Raw genomic sequence first — 25,709 nt, 5'->3', positions numbered from 1 at the left:
CCCATCTAGAGTAGGTCATTGGTCCTGGGAGTAGGTTTCCCACCTCTGGTTGGAACAATCCCTCTACTCATATGACCGTGTCCCGATCTGTCCCCTCATCCTCCTCCTTCCCTTCTCTGTGTGCTTCCACCCAAGCCCTCAAACTGGTCTGGAGTTCCCCCTTCTTGGCACCACGCTTAAAGAACACCCCCATTTGTTGGCAGAAATCCTTTAGCTGGGCCACAGAATAAGTGTCCAGTTCTCCAAGTGCAAATTCCATTTTGCTAAAGGCAATACAAGGTCAAACACACAAAAAGAATAGAGTTACAAGGGCAACCTGAAGCTACCTCCACCCCACCACCAGGAATAAATTTGGAAAAATCAAAAGTAACAATTAGGAAGGCCGCTAGGAGAAAACTCCAGGTGTAGGTTAGTGGATTACACTTAGTTACTGCAGAGTAGTCGCAACCACAGTCAACATCCCACCGCTAGACACCAATTTGTTGGACCTAAAGTTGTCAGGTCACCAAGGGTAGCCTGGCCTAGGGCAAGACGTTCAACAATTAGAGGCATATGTGTGAAGGTTGCACACAACCCAGCAGTAACTCAATGAAATTCCTCTCAAAAATGACGCTACACCGGTAATTATGGAAAAATATGGATTGCTTTATAAAAATAGATTGGTTTTTAGGTCTCGCCTGTCGAGACTATGGGGGCTTAAACAGTCTTTAACCAACTTGCAAGGAATCGTGGCGATTCCTTGCAGTGCCCGTGAAATTCAAGCTCAATGCGCATGCGCATTGAGCTTAAAAGCGCGTGCACATGCCCCCAGCCGCCTGCCTTGCATGTATTTTCCCTCAGGCGCACTCCTCCCACACCCCTGCTCCGCCCCCTCCCCTGCCTGCTGTGTCGCATTTCTTCAGTTCCCTCAGCCGCACTCCAGGCCCCTGCTGCTTTCACACCCTCTCCGCCCCCTCCCCTGCCCGCCGTGTTGCATTTCTCCTTCCCCCTCCCCTTCTCTGCCTTCCCTCCGTCTTGTCTCTTTTGGTCTTATTCTTGTCTCTTTAAGACTCTTGTCCATACCACCAACATTCTGCGCCTCGCTTCAAAACATTTATTTTTCTTACGGTTACCTTTGATTTTCCCATTCTTCCCCTTCATGGCTCCCTTTCGCCACCATTTTCCCACAACCCCTCCTCGTCCATTTTGAATTCCTGCTTCCCTTCACCTCGTTTGCTTTCTTCCTCCACTTTATCTTTTTCCCCAGGCTGACTATTCATTTTCCTTGCCCCTTTCATTTGCTTTCTTTATTCCTTCCTTGTCCTGAATACGTCCCTTTTTTTTTTTTTTACCTCATCCCATTTCCTTCCCACCATTACTGTTCATTTACCCATCCTTTGGCTGCTCGCTTCCCTTCCTACTCGCTTCCCCTCCACATCTTTCACCTCTTTATTCTCTCCTCCCTCCCTCTGCGTAGCTCACCTCCCCTCCCTCACTCTTTCAGCTCGCTGGTTGTGTGCCTGGCGCTGGTGCGTCCCCAGCTGTTCCGCAGACAGGGTTGACTCCAGACTCCCCTTGGAAGATGCCACTGAAAACATGTTCTATTTCCGGCGCGCGCGCTTGGACGCCATCAGCAGAAGAGAGTCGCCGCGAGGACAAATAGACCAATTTAGCAACAGATTATTTGCGGCAGAAGAACCTCCTCTGTTGAGCATCAGAGACGCGCTGGAGAGCCGGCCAAACGCCTTGCTGCTCCGAAAAAAATCACATATTGAAGGACACACGTGATGGACCTCCTTGTTTCATATCTTAACGTGTATCCTCTGGGATTTATACAGTTAATTACGAAGCATTTTGACTTAAGTAAGACAGTGCTCGGCTTAAGATCCGTTGCTCTTCAGGCGCCTGCATAGGGAAAGATGCAGAACAACCAGAAAGCGTGGTGAGCATTTAACGTAAAGTTGGACAGTAGGGTTGATAACCTGGAATAAATGGTAAAAGATGAGGATTTGGCAAACGTTCGTTACATTTCCAGGTTCGTCAAGTGACCCGAGATGCCTTTTCTGGTGGCAGCAGCCAATATACGGGAATTTTATTGGTACTTTTCTATTTCAGGCATTAGGGAACCAGGGCTGATGACTTAAATACATTTTTTTTTTTTGATAACCAAATGTATTGATTTTAGGTAAAAAGCGAGCACAAAGAAAAACAAAAACATATGACCAGCAGCAAGTAGGAGCAGCGGTGCACATCAGAAACATGATGACATTGACAGCATTTAATACATTTTTATTATATTTTTTGGTTGTTGAATCTATTGCATCACAGCTATTGTGCGCAAGTGAATGGTTGGACATTTACCTACAATGCAAAGCGTACAGGAGCTAAACCCAGTTTTGATAGGCAATGATGTGTTAAGGCTAACTTCCCTCAGCAGTGATGGGCCTTTACCCCAACCATGGCACTACTTTCATAAGCTGAGTATCTGTGGCTGATCATCCTACCCTCTCTTCCCCAATCCCCTCTCTCCTCACTACCCTCTCTCCTCTCCATCTCCCCTCTCCTCACTCTCTCCTCTCCATCTCCCCTCTCCTCACTCACCCCTCGCTCCTCTCCATCTCCCCTCTCCTCACTCACCCCTCTCCTCACTCACCCCTCTCCTCACTCACCCCTCTCCTCACTCTCCCCTCTCCTCACTCTCCCCTCTCCTCACTCTCCCCTCTCCTCACTCTCCCCTCTCCTCACTCTCCCCTCTCCTCACTCTCCCCTCTCCTCACTCTCCCCTCTCCTCACTCTCCCCTCTCCTCACTCTCCCCTCTCCTCACTCTCCCCTCTCCTCACTCTCCCCTCTCCTCACTCTCCCCTCTCCTCACTCTCCCCTCTCCTCACTCTCCCCTCTCCTCACTCTCCCCTCTCCTCACTCTCCCCTCTCCTCACTCTCCCCTCTCCTCACTCTCCCCTCTCCTCACTCTCCCCTCTCCTCACTCTCCCCTCTCCTCACTCTCCCCTCTCCTCACTCTCCCCTCTCCTCACTCTCCCCTCTCCTCACTCTCCCCTCTCCTCACTCTCCCCTCTCCTCACTCTCCCCTCTCCTCACTCTCCCCTCTCCTCACTCTCCCCTCTCCTCACTCTCCCCTCTCCTCACTCTCCCCTCTCCTCACTCTCCCCTCTCCTCACTCTCCCCTCTCCTCACTCTCCCCTCTCCTCACTCTCCCCTCTCCTCACTCTCCCCTCTCCTCACTCTCCCCTCTCCTCACTCTCCCCTCTCCTCACTCTCCCCTCTCCTCACTCTCCCCTCTCCTCACTCTCCCCTCTCCTCACTCTCCCCTCTCCTCACTCTCCCCTCTCCTCACTCTCCCCTCTCCTCACTCTCCCCTCTCCTCACTCTCCCCTCTCCTCACTCTCCCCTCTCCTCACTCTCCCCTCTCCTCACTCTCCCCTCTCCTCACTCTCCCCTCTCCTCACTCTCCCCTCTCCTCACTCTCCCCTCTCCTCACTCTCCCCTCTCCTCACTCTCCCCTCTCCTCACTCTCCCCTCTCCTCACTCTCCCCTCTCCTCACTCTCCCCTCTCCTCACTCTCCCCTCTCCTCACTCTCCCCTCTCCTCACTCTCCCCTCTCCTCACTCTCCCCTCTCCTCACTCTCCCCTCTCCTCACTCTCCCCTCTCCTCACTCTCCCCTCTCCTCACTCTCCCCTCTCCTCACTCTCCCCTCTCCTCACTCTCCCCTCTCCTCACTCTCCCCTCTCCTCACTCTCCCCTCTCCTCACTCTCCCCTCTCCTCACTCTCCCCTCTCCTCACTCTCCCCTCTCCTCACTCTCCCCTCTCCTCACTCTCCCCTCTCCTCACTCTCCCCTCTCCTCACTCTCCCCTCTCCTCACTCTCCCCTCTCCTCACTCTCCCCTCTCCTCACTCTCCCCTCTCCTCACTCTCCCCTCTCCTCACTCTCCCCTCTCCTCACTCTCCCCTCTCCTCACTCTCCCCTCTCCTCACTCAACCCTCTCCTCACTCAACCCTCTCCTCACTCTCCCCTCTCCTCACTCTCCCCTCTCCTCACTCTCCCCTCTCCTCACTCTCCCCTCTCCTCACTCTCCCCTCTCCTCACTCTCCCCTCTCCTCACTCTCCCCTCTCCTCACTCTCCCCTCTCCTCACTCAACCCTCTCCTCACTCAACCCTCTCCTCACTCAACCCTCTCCTTACTCTCCTCTCTCCCCTCTCTTATTCTACCTCTCTTCTCCTATCTACTTACCTCTCTCCTCTCGTCCCGCTCCCCTCAGCACCACCACAGCATCACTCAGGGGCACCACAACATCACTATGCGCCACTACAGCATCACTGAACGCCACAGCATTACTCATCGCCACCACCGCATCACTCAGCACCATACCAGCATCACTCAGCACCACTCATCACCACATCATCACTCAGCTCTACCCCAGCACCACCACATTATCACTCAGCGCCACCCCAGCATCACTCAGCGCCACCCCAGCATCACTCAGCGCCACCCCAGCATCACTCAGCGCCACCGCGCCACCCCAGAATCGCTCAGCGCAACCACAGCACCACTACAGCATCACTGGTTCAAATATGTTCTTACAATGTTTCAAGCTGTTTTCAAGCTTAATTACACATCACAAAAAATTTTTAACATTTCACTTCAGTTCTTGGATTTTCGTCACAATAAAAAGCACTGAACATAATCTTCACAAGTTATTTACAAAATTTAAGCTATTGCCATTACAAATTAAATAATTTATTTAAGTATTAATCATTTAAAAAAATAAAAGCCATTGTTATTTGTAATATCAATACATTTAAGTCACGTAAATACAAAACATGTTGCATTACAAATGATATAGGTGTAACGTTTGCGAAAGTTATAACTATTGCCATTGTAAATGACAAAGCTATTTTAGCTATTTCAAAAATCAACACAATAATTTTAAAAAGTCATTTATAAGACCAATAGCTCAAACTTTCCTAATGCGAGACCTATTGTATTTCCAATGCTTGTTCTGTATATCTCCTTTCTTTTTACACCAATATTTCTCCTTATATTCCTTCTCACTTTGCTTGACAAGTAACACTTACAATTTCATTTCACATTTCTCTGGTCAGTTTCATCAAACTTCAATTCGGTTTCCTTCACATTTACTAGCAGAGCTACACAGTTAATGAGAGATGGGCAGGGTTAAAAGGGGCCAATCTACACAGTTCCTTCAATGAAACATTGGCATACTAAGAGTATTTCCAGGAGCTCTCACAATTGATTCCATTGACTTTTAACTCCCACCCCGCTCCAGATTAACTGAATAAGAAATATATCCTGCTCTGTAATCCTTGCGCAGGGAGACTTCCACTCTGTCCCCAAGCAGGAACTGTCCTCACTTAGTAGCACCTAGAGGACTTGTTACTGAGGTTGAGTTACCCACTGACCCCGTTTTCCTGGAGCCTTATGCTCTAAACTGGTGTAACCCTTTCACACAGTCACCCTCTAAAGGCTTCCACCTCTAATCACAGGGCAATCTATTGCTTCCTCGGAGGGGGCCCTCCAGTCTTGCACCGATAGGGCGGTTTAGTTAACTCGGCCACACTACCAGCCGACCGGACTACCCAGGGACACTCCTCCACTCACTGGCTGCTGCCGTTCTACTCGCAGCCCTCAGCCGGCAGGACTGCAGGCGTCTCTAGAGGCAGGACCTGCTCCCCCAGTCACACGATAACCTTTTTCCCCCCTTCCACCACCTTACTTGGCTGAATGACAGAGAGCGAGGCAAAGTCTCTCCAAGTTCGTACTCCGGCTGTTGTTCTTCCGGACTACGGGATCTCCGCTCTCGCTCTAATGCCGAAGGAAGGCCAGACGGGGGTTGCCGGTGAACTAATCACCCGCGCTGCTCACGTCGTTCCTTCGTTGTTGGCGCTTCTGCTCATGCGCGATGGAGTAGTGTCTCCGTCAGGTGGCGCCTCAGCTGCGCGGGATTCCGGTTCACTCCCAGGCCTGCGCACATCCAGCACTACTCGCCTCACAAGGCAGGTACCACGGAGCCTGCACAAGGCTAAGCGCTCCTTTGCTCATGCGCAGCACCTGTCACTGCCTCGGTCAACACAGGACCCCGCTACTCGCTCGAATCTCCTTCTGATTAGACGGTAAGGTGATCTGGCGAGGGGCAAGAGGCTGGGAAAAAGCTTCCTTCAGACAGCGTCTCTTTAACACCTTGGCTGCTAGGCGTTTTCCCCCTCCTGTGCTGTAAATCACTAAATCTCCTTTATTCATGACGAGCTCAGCTCGTCATCAGCACAGCTCAACTGTGCATCATGACGAGCTGAGCTCGTCATCAGCATCGAAAGGGTTAAGCAGGAATTGCAAGATTCACAGGGGCCAATCGGTGTTCCACCCAGCCTCCAACAACCAATTCTTAGCAAGAGGGTTTGGTCAGGGGTAAACGGGGGAACGTCTCCTTGGAGAGGCTGCCTATCCCACTGACAAGCTAACTTCTCCTAGCGCATCCGCCTCCTCTCACCACTGCCTCTCTCCTCTAGCCCAACAGTCTACACAAAATGGCTTCCCGACCTCTGCCCTTATATAGCCTGTCCACCTAGGGTCCAGAAGGTTCTAGAAGGCTCTGTTAACCTATGGGGCACTCTAGGGAATGGCAGTTGGGACAGTTGGTAGCCACCATTTTGTAGAGCTTAAGTGAATTTCAGTCAGAAAAAGGCACCTAGGCCTGAGGTGAAAAACCATGAGGGCAAAAGAGCATCTATCCCCCAGGTCAACACCATAAAAATCTAGTGGCTCAAAAAGATGAAAAGGGTATGAGGACAAAAAGGGGATAAAATAAATAATTAATAGGAGGGGCTACGCAAAAGGCCAGACAGGTCTAACACCCACCTACAACCTTGTTCATGATCTTAACCGTACTCTGCCCCATCCTTGCATGTCAGCGCCAAATATATTACCCTCGTCCTCCAACACGGTTCCCTAATCCCCACATGAAGCCCTGCATCCTCACTGTACTAGACTGTCAATGTCCCGCACTTTACTTAAGCCCCCTTGGGATTTACCCGCTCCCCTTCAACTGTCTACTCTTGTAGCCTCGCGCCCAGGCACGCAAAGACAGTTGTGCTTGGCCACACCTCCACGTTCTTCACCACCCATTCAGTCGGGTCTCTGGTATTTTACTGCTTTTACCCAGGGCTTTAAGTGGAATGAAGAAACTGAGGGCAGTCTCTCAAAGAGGCGTGACAAATGTAATTAAAGGGGTGGCTTAATACGGCACCTTATCTGGGTGCTACAACGTCTACTGTTTAACGCAGAACGTTTGACACTAATGGGCATATAATAGAACTGCATTGAGAAGTACTTATTTAAAGTGTTGTTTTTGTACAACTAAACTGCAGGGGAGACCAGAACAAAAACAGGGAGCGAATTAAACTGGCACAGTATTTAACAGAAGGGGTGAGAATAGTATAAACACAGGGCAACAGCAGTTGGAATAAGATGGTCAATAACTAATTTCTCGGTACATTCATTATAAATTATTAGAACATTGGAATGTTGGGAGCTCCATTGCAGACAATCGAGTACTCCCTGCTTCTACGGGCCGATAAAGGCCCGCAGAGCAACATTCCAATGTTCTACAAAGGCTTCTCGAGGGAATTTATATCCCCTCGAGCTTCGAGAAGCCTCTGTTTAATTTGTTAGAACATTCTGCCCTCTAGTGGCAGAATGTTCTAATAGCCTTATAGCCCTTCGTAGCAGGGCTATACCGGCAATTAAAGTCCTGCTGTCTCGTTAAAGTCCCTCGCCTTTGGCTCGGGCCTTTAACGATTCAGCGGGCCTTTAATAGCCGGTATAGCCTGCTACGGTGGGCTATAAGGCTATAATAAATCTACCTGTTTAGCACGTGTTGCTTTTACTTGGAGAAAGCGCAGCTCATACCGGGGGGTGATCACTTGCGAACCCAGGAAGCAGCGCAGTGCCTCAAAGCGTCTGAGGTGAAATGGGGCTAGCGCACGTGCGGTGTAACTACGTGGCTCCGTCCCTCCAGAGGCAGAAGTCTGATTAAGCTTTTGTCTGTGCAACTGTAAACAGGAATGTAGTGTGGTAAGAGGGTCGAGATTGTGGGGGGATAATAAAGCTGTTGGCACATTTCAAGATTTGGAAATGAACTACATAGTCTTAACAAACCCAGAGCAGCGGGATGTGAGAAGGGCTGAAACTTCCTGAGCGAGCCACCCCCAAAAAAGGTTTGTCAGCACTGTAAACTAGTGTGGAAATTACCTCCTAAGACAGTCAAGCAAGACTTGTGGGCTAAAGGAGCTGCAGGCAAGGAAGTTAGGGCCGCTCTCTGCCTAAACACAAAACCGAACTCGACCTACTGCTAGAAAATAACTTGGATACCCAGTTTATTACAGAAAGATGACTTAAAGACTGCTCCTCCCCTGATATAGTATTGGCCTTGCCACGGGCTATAAAATACTCTGATAGGACAGGCAGGGGGTGATCTGGTCATTCTCATAAAGAATTAGTACAAGTGTACCAATGAGGCCCTTCCTATCAAGGGGTGTGAATGTCTCTTCTTTTCAATCCTGTTATCACCCACGTACACTTTATCACAGCTCCTAATCTATAGACCTGCAGGCCCTTATGGAGAATTTCTAGGAAATTTGCCCGAAGCAGTGGCCAGGCAGCTATTAAAGAAATCTTAACATCACTGTATTAGGAGACCTAAATCGACATATGGAGGCCAAGAACCTCCCCAGCGTCAAGATTGCTGTTAGATCTAGAAAGCCTGCAACTTGCCGAGCTGGTAACGAATGCCACCCACGTTAAGGGCCACATTTTGGATTAGTAATCTCTAATGACCCCTAGCATTAAGGTCGCACCTCCAATACTGGTACCCTGGTTAGATCATCATATCATTCCCTTTAATTTAGGAAAGATAGAGATTACAGGGGGGTCCCCCCCAATGTCGAGACAATATAAAGACGCTGGGCCAAGCTCAACACAGAGGCATGGGGGCTTAACAGACAACTATATCCAACACTGAGAAACCAGTACCAGTAGAGGAAGCATTATCCAGGTGGGAATCCTGGATTATTCAATCTTTGGATGAAGTAGCCCCTAAGGGTACCTCCAAACCAAAAGCCAGACCAAGGCTGGGTGGATGGTTTAACCCCCAACTTTTAGCACTAAAGAAAAATTGCAAAAAAAAATCAAAAGGAATTGGAGAAAAAGTATGATCCACAACTTAAAACTGAGTATAAATCAGGCATTAGAAACTACCATAATATTATCAAAACAACTCGGGCAAAGTTCTTTGAGGAAAAAAATCAATATTTCTCAGAACTCCTCAAGGGAACAGTTAGTGCTAGTCAAGACTTTGACTAATCCAGCCCATGACCCCCACCCATCAGACATCAGAGGAGAGGTGCAATGACTTAGCCGCCCATTTCCATTAGAAAGTAATAAGACATTTATAGCTCCTTCAAAGCGAACGGGGAACTAACCTCTGGATGGGAAAAGGATCAGGAAGAAGTTCTCTCACAAAAAAAATCACCAATCTCCCGCCTATGGAAGTAAAGGTGTTGAAGAATTGATGGACAAAGTGAAGACTGCCTCGCCTCTAGATCCAGCCCACCGCATATCCTCAAAACAGTTCCTACCTTGACGAAGGTCATGAACAAGTCTCTGGAGATGGGCATAGTCCCAGCTTCATGGACACACGCTATCATTAAACCTCCTTGCTGCTGTTTGTGTGCAAACTATTAGAAAAGCACGTCAACAGATCATTGTCAGAATTCCTGGAAGATAACCAATGCCTCCACCCCACCCAGATTGGTTTCAGGGCACAACACAGCAGAGTCTGCTCTGTTGGTGATGATTGGGGAACTCAGAATATCGTTAGACCAGGGAAAATCAGCCACCTTGCTCCTCTTGGACCCGAGTGCCGCCTTCGGCACTGTAGATAATCCTATATCACGTAGTAGACTCCGCCATCGGGGTACAAGGTACCATGCTCAAGTGGCTTACAACATTTCTGGAGGGAAGAACATTCCATGTATTGGAGAATACCACCCTCTCCAAAACTGTCACTAATGTATGGGGTCCCACAGGGTTCCTCATTAAGCCCCACACTATTCAATGTATATATGGAACCACTTGCTAAGATTGTCCAAGAGTTCGACTTCTCAATGACGTCCTATGTGGAAGACACTCAGCTGGTGATCTCCTTATACCCAGAAAACAGCAAGGACGCTGAGAGATTATCATCCCGTATGGAAGAAGTCAAGGAGTGGATGGCATAAAGCTGTTTAAAACTAAACTGGGACAAAACTGAGTTAATGACCCTCTGGAATAATGAAATTCCCAGGCCCTTCATAAGCTGGCCTGCATGTCTGGGCAGCCCACCCGTATCTCAAGAGATAATAAAGAATCTGGGTTTTTGGCTAGAAAAATCTTTCCATGGCGACACAGGCTAAGAAAGCCGCAGCCACCTGTTTTGGACTACTTAGAAGTCTGCGAAAAATCCTATATAGAATCCCTACTCAGCTTAGGAAAACAGTAGCCAATTCCCTGGTCACCCCGCAGCTGGATTATGGAAATTAGTTATTCCTATGGGCACCAAAATATGTGACACGCAGATAAGAGGTGGTCCAGAATGCAGCGGCAAGGCTGCTGTGCAAAGTCCCTGCTCGGGAGTCGGTAAAAAAGCACCTAAAGGGGCTACATTGGCTCCCAGTAGAGGCCAGAATCAAATTTGAGGCTGGTAATGGTGCACAGAGATCTAAATAGTAGGGGCCCCAGGACAATCAAGAGTCTAATTGCCCCTTACATCCCAAATTGGCAATTGCGTTCAAGCTCGGAGGAACTTCTAAAACCAACAAAGGCCAGGAGGACGAGGTGGGGAGGAAGATCCTTCACCCACCTTGCTCCCAGACTCTGGAAATCTCTACCACGGAATGTCGTATACTGAACAAAGAATTGCAGTTTCGTAAAGCAATCAAAACATGGCTGTTCAAGCAATACCGTTCATGTTTGTATTACTTCAACCAACTACGTGTCTCGTAGCGCTGGGAAGCCCTAGGGCAGCCATGCGCTCTATATAATAAAGCACACTGCCACGCGTGTTCACATTCTAATGTAGTGAATATCATTAATTGACTTCCAAAGGCTGCAGAGAAAATGGAATCCGGAACTTTCATTGGAGTGCCAGCACAATGCAGGTGAATCTAAAACAAATTCTGGCATTTGTCCAGAAGGTGAACAGAAACGTTGTCTTGGCGGACGCAGTATTTGTTAGAGCCCTGCTGCACCCACGTCAAGCCAGGAATTGTAGAGAAGGCATCTGGTGCATCTACATTTGAACCTATAATCTTTTGGCTTTTTCATTGATTGCAAGAGTGGACAATTTATCTTCAACTGATATACTGTCAAACTCCCAAGGCTGGTGGGTACATAAGATACATGAAAGTTGTAAGTCTGTTTGTGGATTCCTTTTTTGATGAATATGTTCAATTGATGTACCATCCTAGACTTCAGTTAAGCAAAGTACCTTTGTTACAGATTTGTGCAGAAGTTGCATATAGCAATATGCAGGCCACAAAAACTCCTCCACTTAGTTTCCCTTATTGAGACTTGCCTTCAGCAAGTAGCAGCTGAAAATTCAAGGCAAGTGTTTTCGCCCAAATGCTTTTACAGCCAGAGATCCTGAAGCAGCAGTTGTGTTGGTTTGTTCTAGCCCACAAAGCGGGCAGTGGCTAACTGACCAGAAAGTTCAGAATTAATAATAAGTTACATAAAAGCAAAGACGACCTTCTCACTTCGTCCCCTGCCAAGTATTTGAACATGTGGAAATAATTACTCTGATAGAATGCAACTTTTCTTGCTGTGGGCACCAGAAATCACTCACTTGTTTGCTTATCATACTTTGATATAGTTATAAGAGGATATTCTGCCTCCTTCGCCCAGCAAAGACTATAGTCACTAAATCTCTTCGAAATAAGGACCTCTTGCTGTTCGCTTTAAATCCAAAGGTAGCCTGTCTCCATCGCAAGGTACTTCTGTTGCAGACTTTCTGCAAGTGTGCTTTCTCTATGGCATATTAAAAAGATGCAAGGGGTTTGTCCCAGTAGGGCCCTAGCCGCCTAGCTCGGGTCACATACTCATTTGAACGGACTGAGCAAAATGTTACCTTTGGTTGCAATAGGGGATTTTATTTTCAAAATAGAGCCAGCACTTAATGCAAGTAAAGAAGCTGCTGCCAAGTGAGGTTCTTACTCCACCCTAACCTACACCCAACTTGGCTCACCAACCCCCTTCCTGATGGTATATACCTATGCCAAACCTCTCTAGAATAAAAAAAAAACAAGTTATCCTCTCCGTTTTATGGACTCCTATTTCAACCGACTAGGTCCCTATTCAAATGTTGGATTACAATGATGAATGTCTCCGTACTAAGCAGTGTCTTTATTTTTATTTTTTTAGACCATGGCACTATAGATAAACATCCTATATTAGCCTTCTAATGCCTGGAATGAAACTGATGCAGTTTAAATGTATTGCTAGATAAAAAAAGACTTGTGGCATGTAAAGTTCAGTAGCTGGATCAGACGTTAAAATGATTATGAAAATGACGACAAACAGTTCTGTTTTCAGAGCTGAGCACGAATGCAATGTCTTTTTCGGGAACTCCCGTGATCTGTGCTTGTACAGTGATGGTATGGTGTTCCTTGATGTGAAACGTTATCACCAAATGGTGACTATTTCCCTTACTGCTAAGTATGCTTTGAAAAATGACAATGCTGGTGTGAAAAAGCACGACAGTTGCCTTACCCTTTCACATCTTACTATTCTTGATCTTTTCGATGTAATGGTTTTCGAAGTCTTAAGTACGGATTTCGTTTTCCCTTCAGGTTGACAAGGTCACAGGCAGAGTCGTTGGACAATTCAAAACATATGCAATCTGTGGTGCAATTCGTAGGATGGTAAGTTCTGTTTACTGTATTACTGAGTTAAGTTATATTTTTATATCTACCATCATGCAGTATTTCTCCTTCTGTTCAGTTAATGGTTCTTGATTTGCCAATCTCCATGAACCTTTAGACGTTAGCGGCGACTGTTAACAAGTTGTGCTACCTTTTTAGGTCTCGCCTGTCGATGCGCATGCGCATCGAGCAAGGCGAGAGTATTGCGAGTTATCCACTCTTTATCTGCACTGCAAGGAATCGTGGCGATTCCTTGCAGTGCCCGTGACTTTTAAGGTCAATGCGCATGCGCATTAAGCTTATGCGCATGCGCATTGACCTTAAAAGTCACGGGCGCGTGCATGTCCGTCTTCCCGCCGTCTCGCATTTCCCCTGTCGCACTTCTCCTCCCCCCTCCCCTCTCTTCCCTCCAGCTTGTTTTTTGTTTATTTGACCCGCTCCGCCCCCTCCCCTTCCCGCCGTGTCGCATTTCTCCTCCCCCCTCCCCTCTCTTCCCTCCGGCTTTTTTTTTGTTTATTTTACCCGCCGTGTCTCCGATCCTTTCGCTCTCCTCCCCCCTCCCCTCTTTTCCCCTGTCGCACTTCTCCTCCCCCCTCCCCTCTCTTTCCTCCAGCTTGTGTTAACTGGGTCATCTGGGTGCATGATACCAGCAGCTGTCATGCCGACCCGCCCTCTCCTTTTCTGTGCTGAGGCCGCCTGTGATCCTGAGCGTACACTCTTTGAAAGATACGGTTTTGATTAACATTTAGATAACCGAATGTATGATTAATTGCTTTCAGCCGGAGGGTTTCTTCAGAAAGCGGAGACCTCTTAAAAATACATTTTTCGCTTTAACATCATACGGTATGATATGGAAAGACTGCGTTATGACTCGGTAGTGGTGCTGAGTTTTGATTTATTACTTTTTTTTATTTATATCGGAGCTGATTGCATAATTGTAAATGTGTAACAGTCCGAAAGTATTGAATCACTGGTAACGTTTTTATGTCAGAACAATGTTCGAGGCCGCTTGTAATTGTGTACAAGCCTGGGCTGGTAATCCGATCAAGCAGCAGATCCGTAATGTGAAAGGCGGGCCTGCATCCATCTTTCAATGAAAGAGAGGGTTAGACGAGAACAGCGGTAAACACTCCCACTGTTGGATGTGGGCCTTGAGCTGTCATGGAGAGGCATCTCTTCTCCAGGCACCTCCTCCCCCCTCCCCTCTCTTCCCTCCGGCTTTTTTTTTGTTTATTTTACCCGCCGTGTCTCCGATCCTTTCGCTCTCCTCCCCCCTCCCCTCTTTTCCCCTGTCGCACTTCTCCTCCCCCCTCCCCTCTCTTCCCTCCAGCTTGTGTTAACTGGGTCATCTGGGTGCATGATACCAGCAGCTGTCATGCCGACCCGCCCTCTCCTTTTCTGTGCTGAGGCCGCCTGTGATCCTGAGCGTACACTCTTTGAAAGATACGGTTTTGATTAACATTTAGATAACCGAATGTATGATTAATTGCTTTCAGCCGGAGGGTTTCTTTGAAGAAGCTAACTTTGCTTAAATGACAGTGGGTGCAGGGTCATATTTGACATTGTTTCTTTACTCTGATCGTCTTCCAAGCATAGCGAAGAGCACTGCTTATGGAGAAGTGTGAACCAGTTATCTAGTATGTTTCGTGTCATTTTCCAACCACCCAACGTGGTGCATCACGCTAGTCTAAAGTCTTGAAGGAGACGTCTCCTCTTTAAAGCCATCATTTTGCGATTTAATAGAAGTAACGCTTTTGGATTCCCCATTCCCAGATTGAAGCCTATACCCTATTAGCCTTCCTACACATCCCATATATGCAGCAATTTGTGAGCCTGTGCTAACTGCTGATCTAGAGGAGTGCCACCTCATTTTGAATGCTTTGGCATTCCTAGCACCTACGAGGCCATACCACATGCGGCCAAGTACCGATGCACAATGAGAAACCACAGCTCCTTGTTAAATCGACATCAGCTACCATCAAGAGCCAGCAGCATCAACAAGGGCGGCATGGGACATTTGCGGGTTAATACGTTTCAGTCTCGTTGCAGCTCTCTAAAATGAGAAGTGGTATGAAATCCATTCAAATGATTCTCACCCTCTAACACTCACCCTCACTCACACTCACCCTCACTCACCCTCACCCACCCTCAACCCCTCATCCTCACTCACCCTCAACCCCTCATCCTCACTCACCCTCAACCCCTCACCCTCACTCACCCTCAACCCCTCACCCTCACTCACCCCCACTCACCCTCAACCCCTCACCCACCCTCAACCCCTCACCCACCCTCAACCCCTCACCCTCACTCACCCACACTCACCCTCACTCACCCACCCTCACTCACCCTCACTCACCTTCACCCTCACTCACCCTCAACCCCTCACCCTCACTCACCCCCACTCACCCTCAACCCCTCACCCTCAACCCCTCACCCTCCCTCACCCTCCCTCACCCTCACTCACCCTCAACCCCTCACCCTCACTCACCCTCAACCCCTCACCCTCACTCACCCTCAACCCCTCACCCACACTCACCCACCCTCACTCACCCTCACTCACACTCACCCACCCTCACTCACCCTCACTCACCCTCACCCTCACTCACCCTCAACCCCTCACCCTCAACCCCTCACCCACCCTCAACCCCTCACCCTCACTCACCCTCAACCCCTCACCCTCAACCCCTCACTCACCCTCACCCTCAACCCCTCAGCCTCACCCTCACTCACCCTCAACCCCTCACCCTCAACCCCTCACTCACCCTCACCCTCAACCCCTCAGCCTCACCCTCACTCACCCTCAACCCCTCACCCTCACTCACCCTCACTCACCCTCAACCTCATGCTAAAGATTTACAAAAAACCCATAAACAATTCTAAAAGCACTAACTCTAATGCTGCGAGACCTATTGCATTTCTAATGCTTGTTGACTACTGCTGACAAATGAGAATCCTAAATTGCTTTGTTTTTATCCTTTGCCAAGCTTTCAAAAGCTGAACTTTTCCCAATGGATGTCCTGCCTTCGTATCTTCAGTATCTCCACAGTTGATGCAGGAAACTGTTAAAAAGAAGGGGTCATATGTTAATTATTTATATTAAAGTATTCTTAACAGGTAATTATGTGCCCCAGATGCGGATTGCTGTTGTATCTGTCCATAGACTTCAACAGTAAGAAACAAATGGCAATCTTGCAATACCATTTTCTTCAACTCTCATCTCAAATGTAGTGTCAGGGTTGCATATTCTATATAAATACTTATCCATAACTGAACTTGCTATTCCAGGGTCCCATGTTTTTCTGCATAGATTGTTGTTTACTTAGTATCCCCTCTGGTTGCTTGATACCTTGGCTGCTAAGGCAATTCCCATCCTGTGCTGGAAATTGCTATTCTTCTTTATTCATGACGAGCTCAGCTCGTCATAAGCACAGCTCCAGTGTGCCTCATGACGAGCTGAGCTCGTCATGAGCAGGGAAGGGGTTAAGATCCTTGTGAAGACAGACTTGGGTGTTCTGAGGGGAGTTTTGGGGGATCTTGGGTGCTTGTTGGGTTCTCTGGGCCTTTGTGGGGATCCCTATGGATCAGAAGACATGCTCTTCACCCGCAGGAGGGTTTCCTCCCTCTGATGCTCTATCCGTGCAGGGCAGAGCGTATTCGGGTATTAACTCCCATCACCGTGTGACGTCTTGCTTTTACTTTTGATTGACTGGACACATGATTGTCTTCTTTCAACTGCCAGTGTGCAAGAGACTGCAAATAAAGTTTCATAACTGCTCTTGTTTTGCGCACAGTATGTCTCCCATGCCGCTGCTGTCAGTGACAGCAGTGTTGAATGGTCTTGAGCGCCGTGGTTCGGCGCTCAGATAGGGCTGAACCTGTTCATGTTCTCCACCCAGACCGTGCATTACAGCCCTGTGGAGAACATGCTAAGTTCGAATTACTGTTTGGTCAGCCCAAGACGGCTGGCCGAACCGTTGTGTACTTGCAGTGCTCAGCACTCCTCCCCGCTGCTCTGCACAGCCCTCCCCGAAAACTGAGTAAGTATGGAAAAATAAAATAACACTGCATTATAAAAAAATTTCCTTTAACTGCTCAGATGGCAGTGTGGCGACACTTCTCCACCTTAGTGGAGGAGCAGCCACTGCATTGACCGCTAGTACAAAAGGGAAAAATATGCAAATGGGAAAGGAGGAGGAAGAGCCACTGAAACCCTGTCATAAGGGGGCATGCTGTAACCTACAAGAGTGAGATAAAGGGTCAGGGAGCGTCTGTTAATGGATTGAAGAGGACTGGGGTGGATTGAAGACTACGCAGACATTTAACCCCTTCAGCGCTGATGACAAGGCCAGCTCGTCATGGGTGTTACCTGCCCTGCGCTTATGACGAGCTGGCCTTGTCATGAACAATGGGAAATAAGAGCAATCAGCACCCAGCGGGAAAACCCTTAGCACCCAAGGTGTTAATAAAGACAGCCACAAGCGTCTGAACAAAGCTTTGGCCACCGCATTCATTATTTTACAAATTAAGCACTGTACATCAGGAGGTGAATTGGAGAAAAATGTCTAGTTAACATTCGCTCTGTACCCGAGTTCTCAGAGTTGGTGCGTTGTCTTCCTCCTCTGTGAACACTGCCACAGTTCTTAGAGATTGTGCTCCTTACCTTAAACGTGATGTCATTTACTCTGTCTTTTATGATCTGATTGACACGTTTGATTAGTTTTTTTTCTGTCCATTTGCAACCAGTTCAAGTCAGTGATCTGACGGGAGATATTAGGACACATCCCTCTTGTAGAAGACAGTGAAGCAGAGCCTTGCCTCGCGCTACCAAGTGAACCATGTGGAACAGTCTAAAGTACTTCATCCGGTGCTGGCAAATTCAAGACATGAAACCCACACCGTGTTTAAGAAGAACCCTCACTCACCTACCTAGTAGGTGACCCGCTTCATCATAGGGTTCCCACCCTGGTAGCCAAATGCCCCCAGGGTGTGCTACTATGCCTGATTACAGTGGAGCTGGTTGTTTTTGGGCGATCCAGTGATTGTGACGTGAAGAGTTAAAATTGGCTCTGGAATCAATGTGATCTGAAGTATTTGAATGTATTTGATTATTTGGGGTTCCCGGTCAACGTTAGAGTGGTGGATATGTTTGGGATAGTTAGTCCCTTATATCCTCAATATTATCATCCTCGGTGTGGTCCACACTACATGTATATACACCACTCTTTAACACTGACTGGGAACCCCAAATAATCAAATTGAAATACCTCTGATCACAGGGATTCCTGAGCCAATTCTAGCTCTTCACGGCGCAATCACTGTATAACCCAAAAACAGCCAGCTTCGCGGTAGTCAGGCGTCCTAGCACACCCTGGGGGGGCATTCGGCTACCAGGGTGGGAACCTCATGATGAAACATTTCACCTACTAGGTAGGGGAGTGAGGTTTCTTGTAAAACACCATGTGGGTTCCAAGTCTCTAAAAATGTTAAGAGACTGAAGGAGTAGACTTGAGTAAGAAAGACGAAAATAGGTGGAGGATCCGTCCTTTGTTTTTTATTGGATGTTTGGCAGGGGAAGATGACCAGATTACGTCTCCCTCTTTGTTTACGATAAATTCAAGACATGACCAATCCCGCCTTGGGCAAGATGTGTCATAGGCAGTAAGAATGATCTGGTGGGACTGGCCCTCTAGCTTTGTGATCGAATTATTGGCTTTGTATAACTTGTACGAATTTTCGAGTTTTTGTTCATACATCTTTTTATTTGATGGCCAGACATCCATTAACTGCTGTGAAGTAGTTTGTTGATTCAAATCTGGTCAAGTTCCGACAAGCATGTGATAAAATGGCATGTTCTTTGAACGATGCCCACTTTTTTTTTAATCTACTCCAACAAGTTTAACATTAAACTAGTCACACTTCATCTACTCAGATTATGTGGCGAGAAAACACAAAACTTGGCTGTTCGAGGCAAACGATTCACAACAGTGTTTTATACAACATTCAAATAGCCTGCTTCCTTAAGGATTTGGGATTTCTAACTCGTAACTTTTTTTTTTCTTTGGTTGTTTTTTAGGGTGAGTCTGATGACTCTATCCTCCGGCTAGCCAAGACCGATGGAATTGTCTCAAAGTAAGTACTTTTGTTTTTTTATGCTGCTTTTTTTTATTACCACACTTGCTTTTGAGTTTAAAGCGTACACTTGCTGCTTGCATAACTGTATTCTGCTTGTCACTTGTGAACTATTTATAGACTTTCTGCTAAAACAAATGCAGCTTGCGCTTCCCAGTATCTTTCTAATATAATGTGTCTAAGTAGATATTATAGATAGTTGGACATATTGTTTGTTATGGCACCCTACACTAGATCTGTAAAATACCATTGCTGAAGCAGTAGTTACAAGAAAGTACGCATTTCTTAGGTTGAGAGGAAATTCCCTATAGTCTTAATAAAGCAACATTATTTTAATTCAAGAAGCAAGCAGTACCCAACAATATCCGGGAAAGTGAGAATGAGGCTCACTTAATTGAAATCCGTGTCACTGCCCCGTTTACTCCTCACTTTGACTCTATCTAGCTTGTACCTCTAAACAGTATTGTAAAGCTGCTGTCTGGAAGATGTCTAAACAAATAACTCCAGCAAAAAGTTCCATTGTAGCTGTGACCTCTATATGTGAATGTGCAGAAACTACATTGGAGGGTGGTCTGCTGTCTTAGTGGAAAAACGTTAGGCCAGAGGCATTCATACAAGCAATTCCTTGTCCTTATCTTCACTTACTGGAAGAAATGCAAAATTGGTAAGATTGTTTAAAGCGTTCCTTCTTGCCCAAGTAGAAATTGAGACCTATTTTGACAGCCAGTGATGTAGGATTTTTTTTTTTTAAACATGGGGATTGTGGCAGTGCCACATGTAAGTCCATGTGTTCGAAATGTCGTACTGCATATGTGCTTGTGTGGAGAAGCTACATTTGCTTATGGACAAAGTATATCAAGGCACCCTGGCTTGGCCAAAGTGTGATCCACAGCAAACGTCTTGCTTTCCTCCGTTCCTGCTTAAAGTTCCATATTCTGGGTAGTCTTGGTTTTTCTACATATTTGTATATGTACTGGAGCTTTGTTACTACTGCATTTGTTAGTAGAATATATGGCCACTTCTGGAAGCTGGGGTTCACCACTAAAGTCCTAAACCCACCCAAGCTGTTAAACTCTAATTGACCAACACTGGTAGCAACATTAAAGTCGAGGCTCATTCTAGGAGAAAGTTGAGGGTTAGTCTTTGACATGGTGTAGTAAATGGTACACAATGAACCGAATAGGTTGGTTACATACTTAATGGAGCATGGGAATGCTTTAAGGGAAATTTTAAAAAATATATTGCGTTCATACAGTGAAAATAAGGCACTTTTTGTGTGTTCTGGGGCAGAGGTCATTACTAGACTTGTTTTTGGTGCACCACTGGATAGCTTAGGTGGCTGCATATCCAAATGCAGAGCAGTTGAAATGATCAGACTTTATCGCCCCAAGGCAGTAAAGTTAATGGTGAATGTTCTTGGTATTCAACTCTTAACCACTTAGTCAATTATCAAATAGACAGCTCCACTTTGGAGACCAGCTAAGTCCTAATGTCTTCTCGGAGACAGAGGACGATGGTTTATTGGATGAGCCTCTGCTGGCATTACGGACAGAGGGGCATATTACCAAGGGTCTTATCGCCGCTTTAGCGGGAACTTTTCCTGCTAAAGCGGCGATAATTTTATCGCCCTATTACCTAGCTGTCGCTAACACCAGTTAGCGACAGCTAGTAGGAGATAGCGAGCATTTAGGTGTCCACTTTGCATGTCAGCGATAATTATCGCTAATGACAGGCAAAGTGGGCGTGCCAAGATGTTAGCGACTGGAAACAGTCGCTAACATCTCTATCTCCTATTACCAACTTTTGGAAATAAGCGCGATTATCTCCAAAAGCGAACGCCTGCCCAGAGCTGTTCTTAGCCATGTAATCCAATGGTAGGTGGATTACATGGATAAGAGCATTTGCTCGATAATGCATGAATATCGCTGACTTAACAGCGATATTCATGCATTTCGGACGATTTTTATCGCTTAGGACAGTGTTTCCCAAACTGTGGTCCGCGGACCCCCAGGGGTCCTTGACACATTCCATGGGGGTCCGCAGGCAGCAGTTTTAAAAGCCCTTCAAGGTTTCTTGTATAAGTAGCCGTTTTTGAGCAACAAGAAAAGTGTCAAGATAACACCATTGATTAATGTGCCTGCTAAAGAGAGAGATGAGTTTTGTCCAGTTGCAGCTTTAACTTATCTATTGTAGCACAGAGGATTAATATGCCTACTGCAAAGAACGTGTACCATGCATTTAATTTTTTTTAAATTTTATGTGCCTAGGCCAGTGGGTTACAGCTTTTGTCAGTAACTTATTTTTCTTCCCAGATTGTCGCACCCTGGTGCATAGGAAGGTCTTCATTTAATATTCTTTAAAAGCTAATAAAATTCAATGTGTAAGAATAAATGTGTTGTAGACTGCACCATTGTTTCCCAAAAACTTTTGGAGAAGAGTCTTCCAAAGCCCCCTCTGTAGTGGCTCACTCATTGCACTTGGTATGCGCCGTATGGGGACTGGTCTGGAAAAAATTTCTAGGGCTGCTTTTGGTTTCCATTCTGGCCCTGGCAGGAGCAGGAACCTCGCACTGCAAAATAAAACCAGTCATTTAAAAGTTAGTCACTAGGGTGCAGCACCAATCTTCCCATTAAATTATTTTGTTTTTTGCAAGTTCTTTTGATATAAAATATTAAGAGGGATATTTACAACAGAAGTGGAGGAGCGTGTTGTTAGCCTCCTTGGCTTAACGACACGCTCCGCCACTTCTGAAACGCAGGGCTGCACCATATTTACAAGAATATGGTGCAGCCCTGCATTTCCCCCCTGCGCTGGCTCTACACTTGGCAGGGTAGCGCCAATGCAGGCAACCTTGCACCTTCCTCCTTCCTGCACATAAACAATCTTGAAATGCTGTTTTGTCACTTCTATGTGTTCTGCTTAATGCAGCACACATGGAAGTTACAAAATGTACATTTTTTTTAAAGATTGTTATGTGCAGGAAGGGTCACCTTCCTGAACATATACAATCCAATGCATTTTGCTTTTTCCATGTATATTGCATTAGGCAGCACACATTGAAAAAGCAAAATTGAGGAGAAATAAAGCATTTCTCCTCGTTCCGCCAAGTTAAGACCAGGTGTTTCCTGGTTTTAATTTTGGCGCAGCCCCTTATTTACGCTGCCATTGTAAATAGGAGGCAGTGTCAAAATCAATGGGTGTTGCAGTGGAACGCCCACCGCAACGCCCACTGTCCACCTCTTTCACGCTACGTACTGCATGAAAGAGGGCCTTATTTGCAAGGCAGTGTTAAGCCACTAAGTGGCTCAATGCTGCCTTGTAAATAAGGCGAAGCCCCTATCGCCACCGGAACATCGCAAAAAGTGACATTCCCATGAGGACAGGGGCTTGTAAATATGCCCCTAAAATCCTTAGTAATTCGAGTTTTTCTTTTGTGTGCACATGTGTGTTTATTTTGTTCGAATTACTGTTTTAATGTTTGAAATTTAAATCCTACAAATTGCTTGGGGTCCCCGGCTTCCAGTGGTGACTCAATGGGGGTCCACAGGAGTCAAAAGTTTGGGAACCACTGGCTTAGGAGATAAACCTTGATAATATCAAGGCTCCTAAATGATAAAAATCGGCGATGCTCGGCGATATAATTTCGGCCGCTAACCAAGCTGAGCGATATTTTTCGCTCATGCTTGGTAACATGCCCCATAATCCCCATCAAGCAATGCAGGGGACAGGCTGCTCAAATTGCCATATTCAATGTAATTAAATTAAATGCGATTCCCAGCTTGTCCTGGTCTCTTAACCATTGCCAGAGACCTCTAGTTAACGGTAAATGACAGTCATGCTTCAGGATACGAGCAGGGCAAGGTTGGTATATCTTTTTACCAAGTGAATATGGAGCAGACTAAATGTGTACAGGGATATGACGCAGAGTTGCTTTTCCAAGTAAGCAACAGTCATTAATGCATGCCAGTAGACCCTTCCTGATTTTTGCCGTAGTCTGGAAGGGGGGACAGTGTATGCAAAAGAAATGTAGCTCTGCCAGCTAGTTCCCATGCCACTTCTAAGGCAAGGGTTCGATGCAGCATGCACACAAGACCCGTCCCTAAAATCTACATTTGTGTAATGAATGCAACTCATCAGTTAATGCTGATTGTGGAGATTAGGCTATGGGCCCACAGTAAGCTATTCGGTATTCCGCTACCCTGCACTTGCTTCCAATGTGCATCTATGTACCTTCAATGTACTTAGATCTGTTTGTTACTTTTCTCCTGAGAAAGCATATCTATGCACTACCCTATTTCTCATCCTGTATCTCTATCAATATCTTTAATCTACATATACTTCCTTCTTTATGCATCTATATACTTTCAATGTACTTATGGATCTATGTGTATATATCACTTTCTTCTAATTTAGCATTTCCAATGCACTACCCTATTTCTCAGCCTATACTTCTCTCAATATATCTTCTAGCCAAACTGTCTCTCATCTCAAACTTTTCTATTTCCAATGCACTACCCTTTTTCTCACACTATACATCTATCAGTATATCCTCTACATCCACTCTCATTTATCCCAAACCACTACTGATCCCCAAAATAACCCTTTCTAGACTCTTCCCTACTCTACCCCTCCTTGCATCATCTGACACCTTTTTACTTTACCGATTCCCCCAAAACAAACCTTTCTAAACTCTTCCCTCTGACTCTTCCCCTCCAAAACCCCTTTTTACTCGTCCAAGAGCCACTTCCTACTGCTATGACCTAGAAAAAAATCAAAATCCTTCACTCTTCTATCCCTCCACTATCCTTTTCAATCAAAATAACAGACTAACATGTTCACTTCTCAAATTCCATATTCTACTATACTAATTCACCGCTAATCCTTCATGGGTTTCAGAGCAGCTGGCTACTCGCCAATTAAGCGTTGCAACACCCCATCAGGGTTACAAGCGATATATAAATGCAAACCTTTTTCCCTTTTCTCCCCTCCCCAACCTTTCTCAATGCAAAGAATTGACTAACATAGCCACCACTCAAAATACTTTCATGTTTCACAGAGGAGTGTGCTACTCTCCAAAAAAGCGCTTTAAACCCCCACCAGGGTTAGCAAACTCTCTCTCTATATATATATATATATAATTTCACTATACTAATTTTCAAAACGAATCCTTTATGGGTTCTGGAGTAGCGTGCTACTTGCCAGAACAGCGCTTCAACGCCTATCGGAGTAACAGATGCTATATGAATGCAAACCTTTCTTCCCTTTCTATCCCTCCGCTATCCTTCAGACTCCAAATAACTGACTAATATCCACCACTCAAATTACTTTCATATTTCAAAATACTAACTCGCCACTAATCCTTTATGGGTTTCCGGAGTAGCGTGCTACTCGCCAAAAAAGCGCTTTAAATACCCCATCAGGGGTAACCAGCGCTATATAAATACAAAAATGTTTTCCTCTTCTACCCTTCTGAATCCAAATAACTGACTAACCTATCCACCACTTAGTTACTTTCATATTTCACTATACTAATTCAACACAAATACTCTATGGGTCCCGGAGTAGAATGCTACTTGCCGAAAAAGCGATCCGACGCCTTGTCAGGGGACGCAAGCTCTCTATAAATGCAATTACAATACTATATGAATGGCACATGTTGAGCACACGAGTTCTTTCCTACGCTGCCTTTTACGTTACATAGTTGGGTTCCTCTTAATCTTGAGGATTGGCTTTGGGGGTAGAGTTTTTATCATGACTCCTATTGTCTCCATGGTTGTTTTACAGCTGTTTCAATTAGGCTTGTTTTGTGTGATCTACAAGTTATGAGTGTATGTTGCACTGCTTGTTTTTGAAGCAAGTGTGCCGATAACCTTTTCTAGTCGCCAGTCTTGGTATGTTCACTCCATGGAATGTGGCAGGTGGCCCCCACTCCTGTGTGGTGTCTAAGGTTCTTTAGATAACACGCTGGAGCATTTAGAGTCTGGTCTTGGTTTGACTTGCAGTCTGTACCCTTAATTACGTTGTGTTAATTGATTTAATTCAGGGGCTTAATAGGAGTCCTAGAAGTGAGTGCTTCTTTTAGCACGGTTATTGACCAATTTTCCTTTTCTTTTACAGGAATTTCTAACAAGGATTTCTTTGTGGCACGGGAACATGTGAAATAAAAGAAAATGCATCATTTTGTGTGTTGTGGTTTTTTTTTTGTAACAGTCATGACTTTTAAAGAATAAAAGTGAACACAATCGGTAGCTATAATCTCTCTGAACAAATAATAATTTTAGGGTGATTGCTTGGGCTGTGGTTGGGGAAAAGGGAATATACACAATGTGTAGTGACATTCTGACACTTGACCTGTTTGTGGCTGATTTGGTGGGAATGTGTTTTTATGCCTCCAGTCATTCCATTCAAAAGAAAGGTCTGAGTTTGAGCTGTTTACTCTCTGAGAAACACATTGCATGGACATAATTTGTTGAAACAGATTGTTTCAAATTGTACAAACTGTCGCACTGATATTATCCAGAGAATAGTCGGGAAAATATTGTTGGTCTTCTTGTTAGTTTCCCCGTTTTGGCCTTTCCTGCATCCCTACTCCCCATGTTAGTTCCCTCAA

At 46.1% G+C, this 25,709-nt stretch overlaps 1 protein-coding gene across 3 annotated transcripts in view; it reads left to right on the top strand.

Moving 5' to 3' along the window:
• Nucleotides 1–25,347, top strand: part of RPS21 (ribosomal protein S21) — a 50,630-nt gene extending 25,283 nt beyond the window's left edge. For 2 of the 3 annotated variants that reach the window (XM_086932850.1, XM_086932851.1), the window contains exons 4-6: nucleotides 12,899–12,970; nucleotides 19,044–19,099; nucleotides 25,217–25,347. In XM_086932850.1, the coding sequence (XP_086788976.1) occupies nucleotides 12,899–12,970; nucleotides 19,044–19,099; nucleotides 25,217–25,226 (138 nt within the window). In that variant the 3' untranslated portion in view covers nucleotides 25,227–25,347. Of the gene's footprint in view, nucleotides 1–12,898; nucleotides 12,971–19,043; nucleotides 19,104–25,216 lie in introns of those variants that run through there. The other variant, XM_086932852.1, reaches the window with a different exon arrangement.
• The last annotated feature ends 362 nt before the right edge of the window (nucleotides 25,348–25,709 follow it).

The sequence above is a fragment of the Lissotriton vulgaris genome, chromosome 7 (genome assembly GCF_964263255.1).
Source record: "Lissotriton vulgaris chromosome 7, aLisVul1.2, whole genome shotgun sequence".
NCBI lineage: Eukaryota > Metazoa > Chordata > Amphibia > Caudata > Salamandridae > Lissotriton > Lissotriton vulgaris.
The sequence above is the reverse complement of the archived record's forward strand: the minus strand, read 5'-3'. Positions and strand labels throughout refer to the sequence as shown.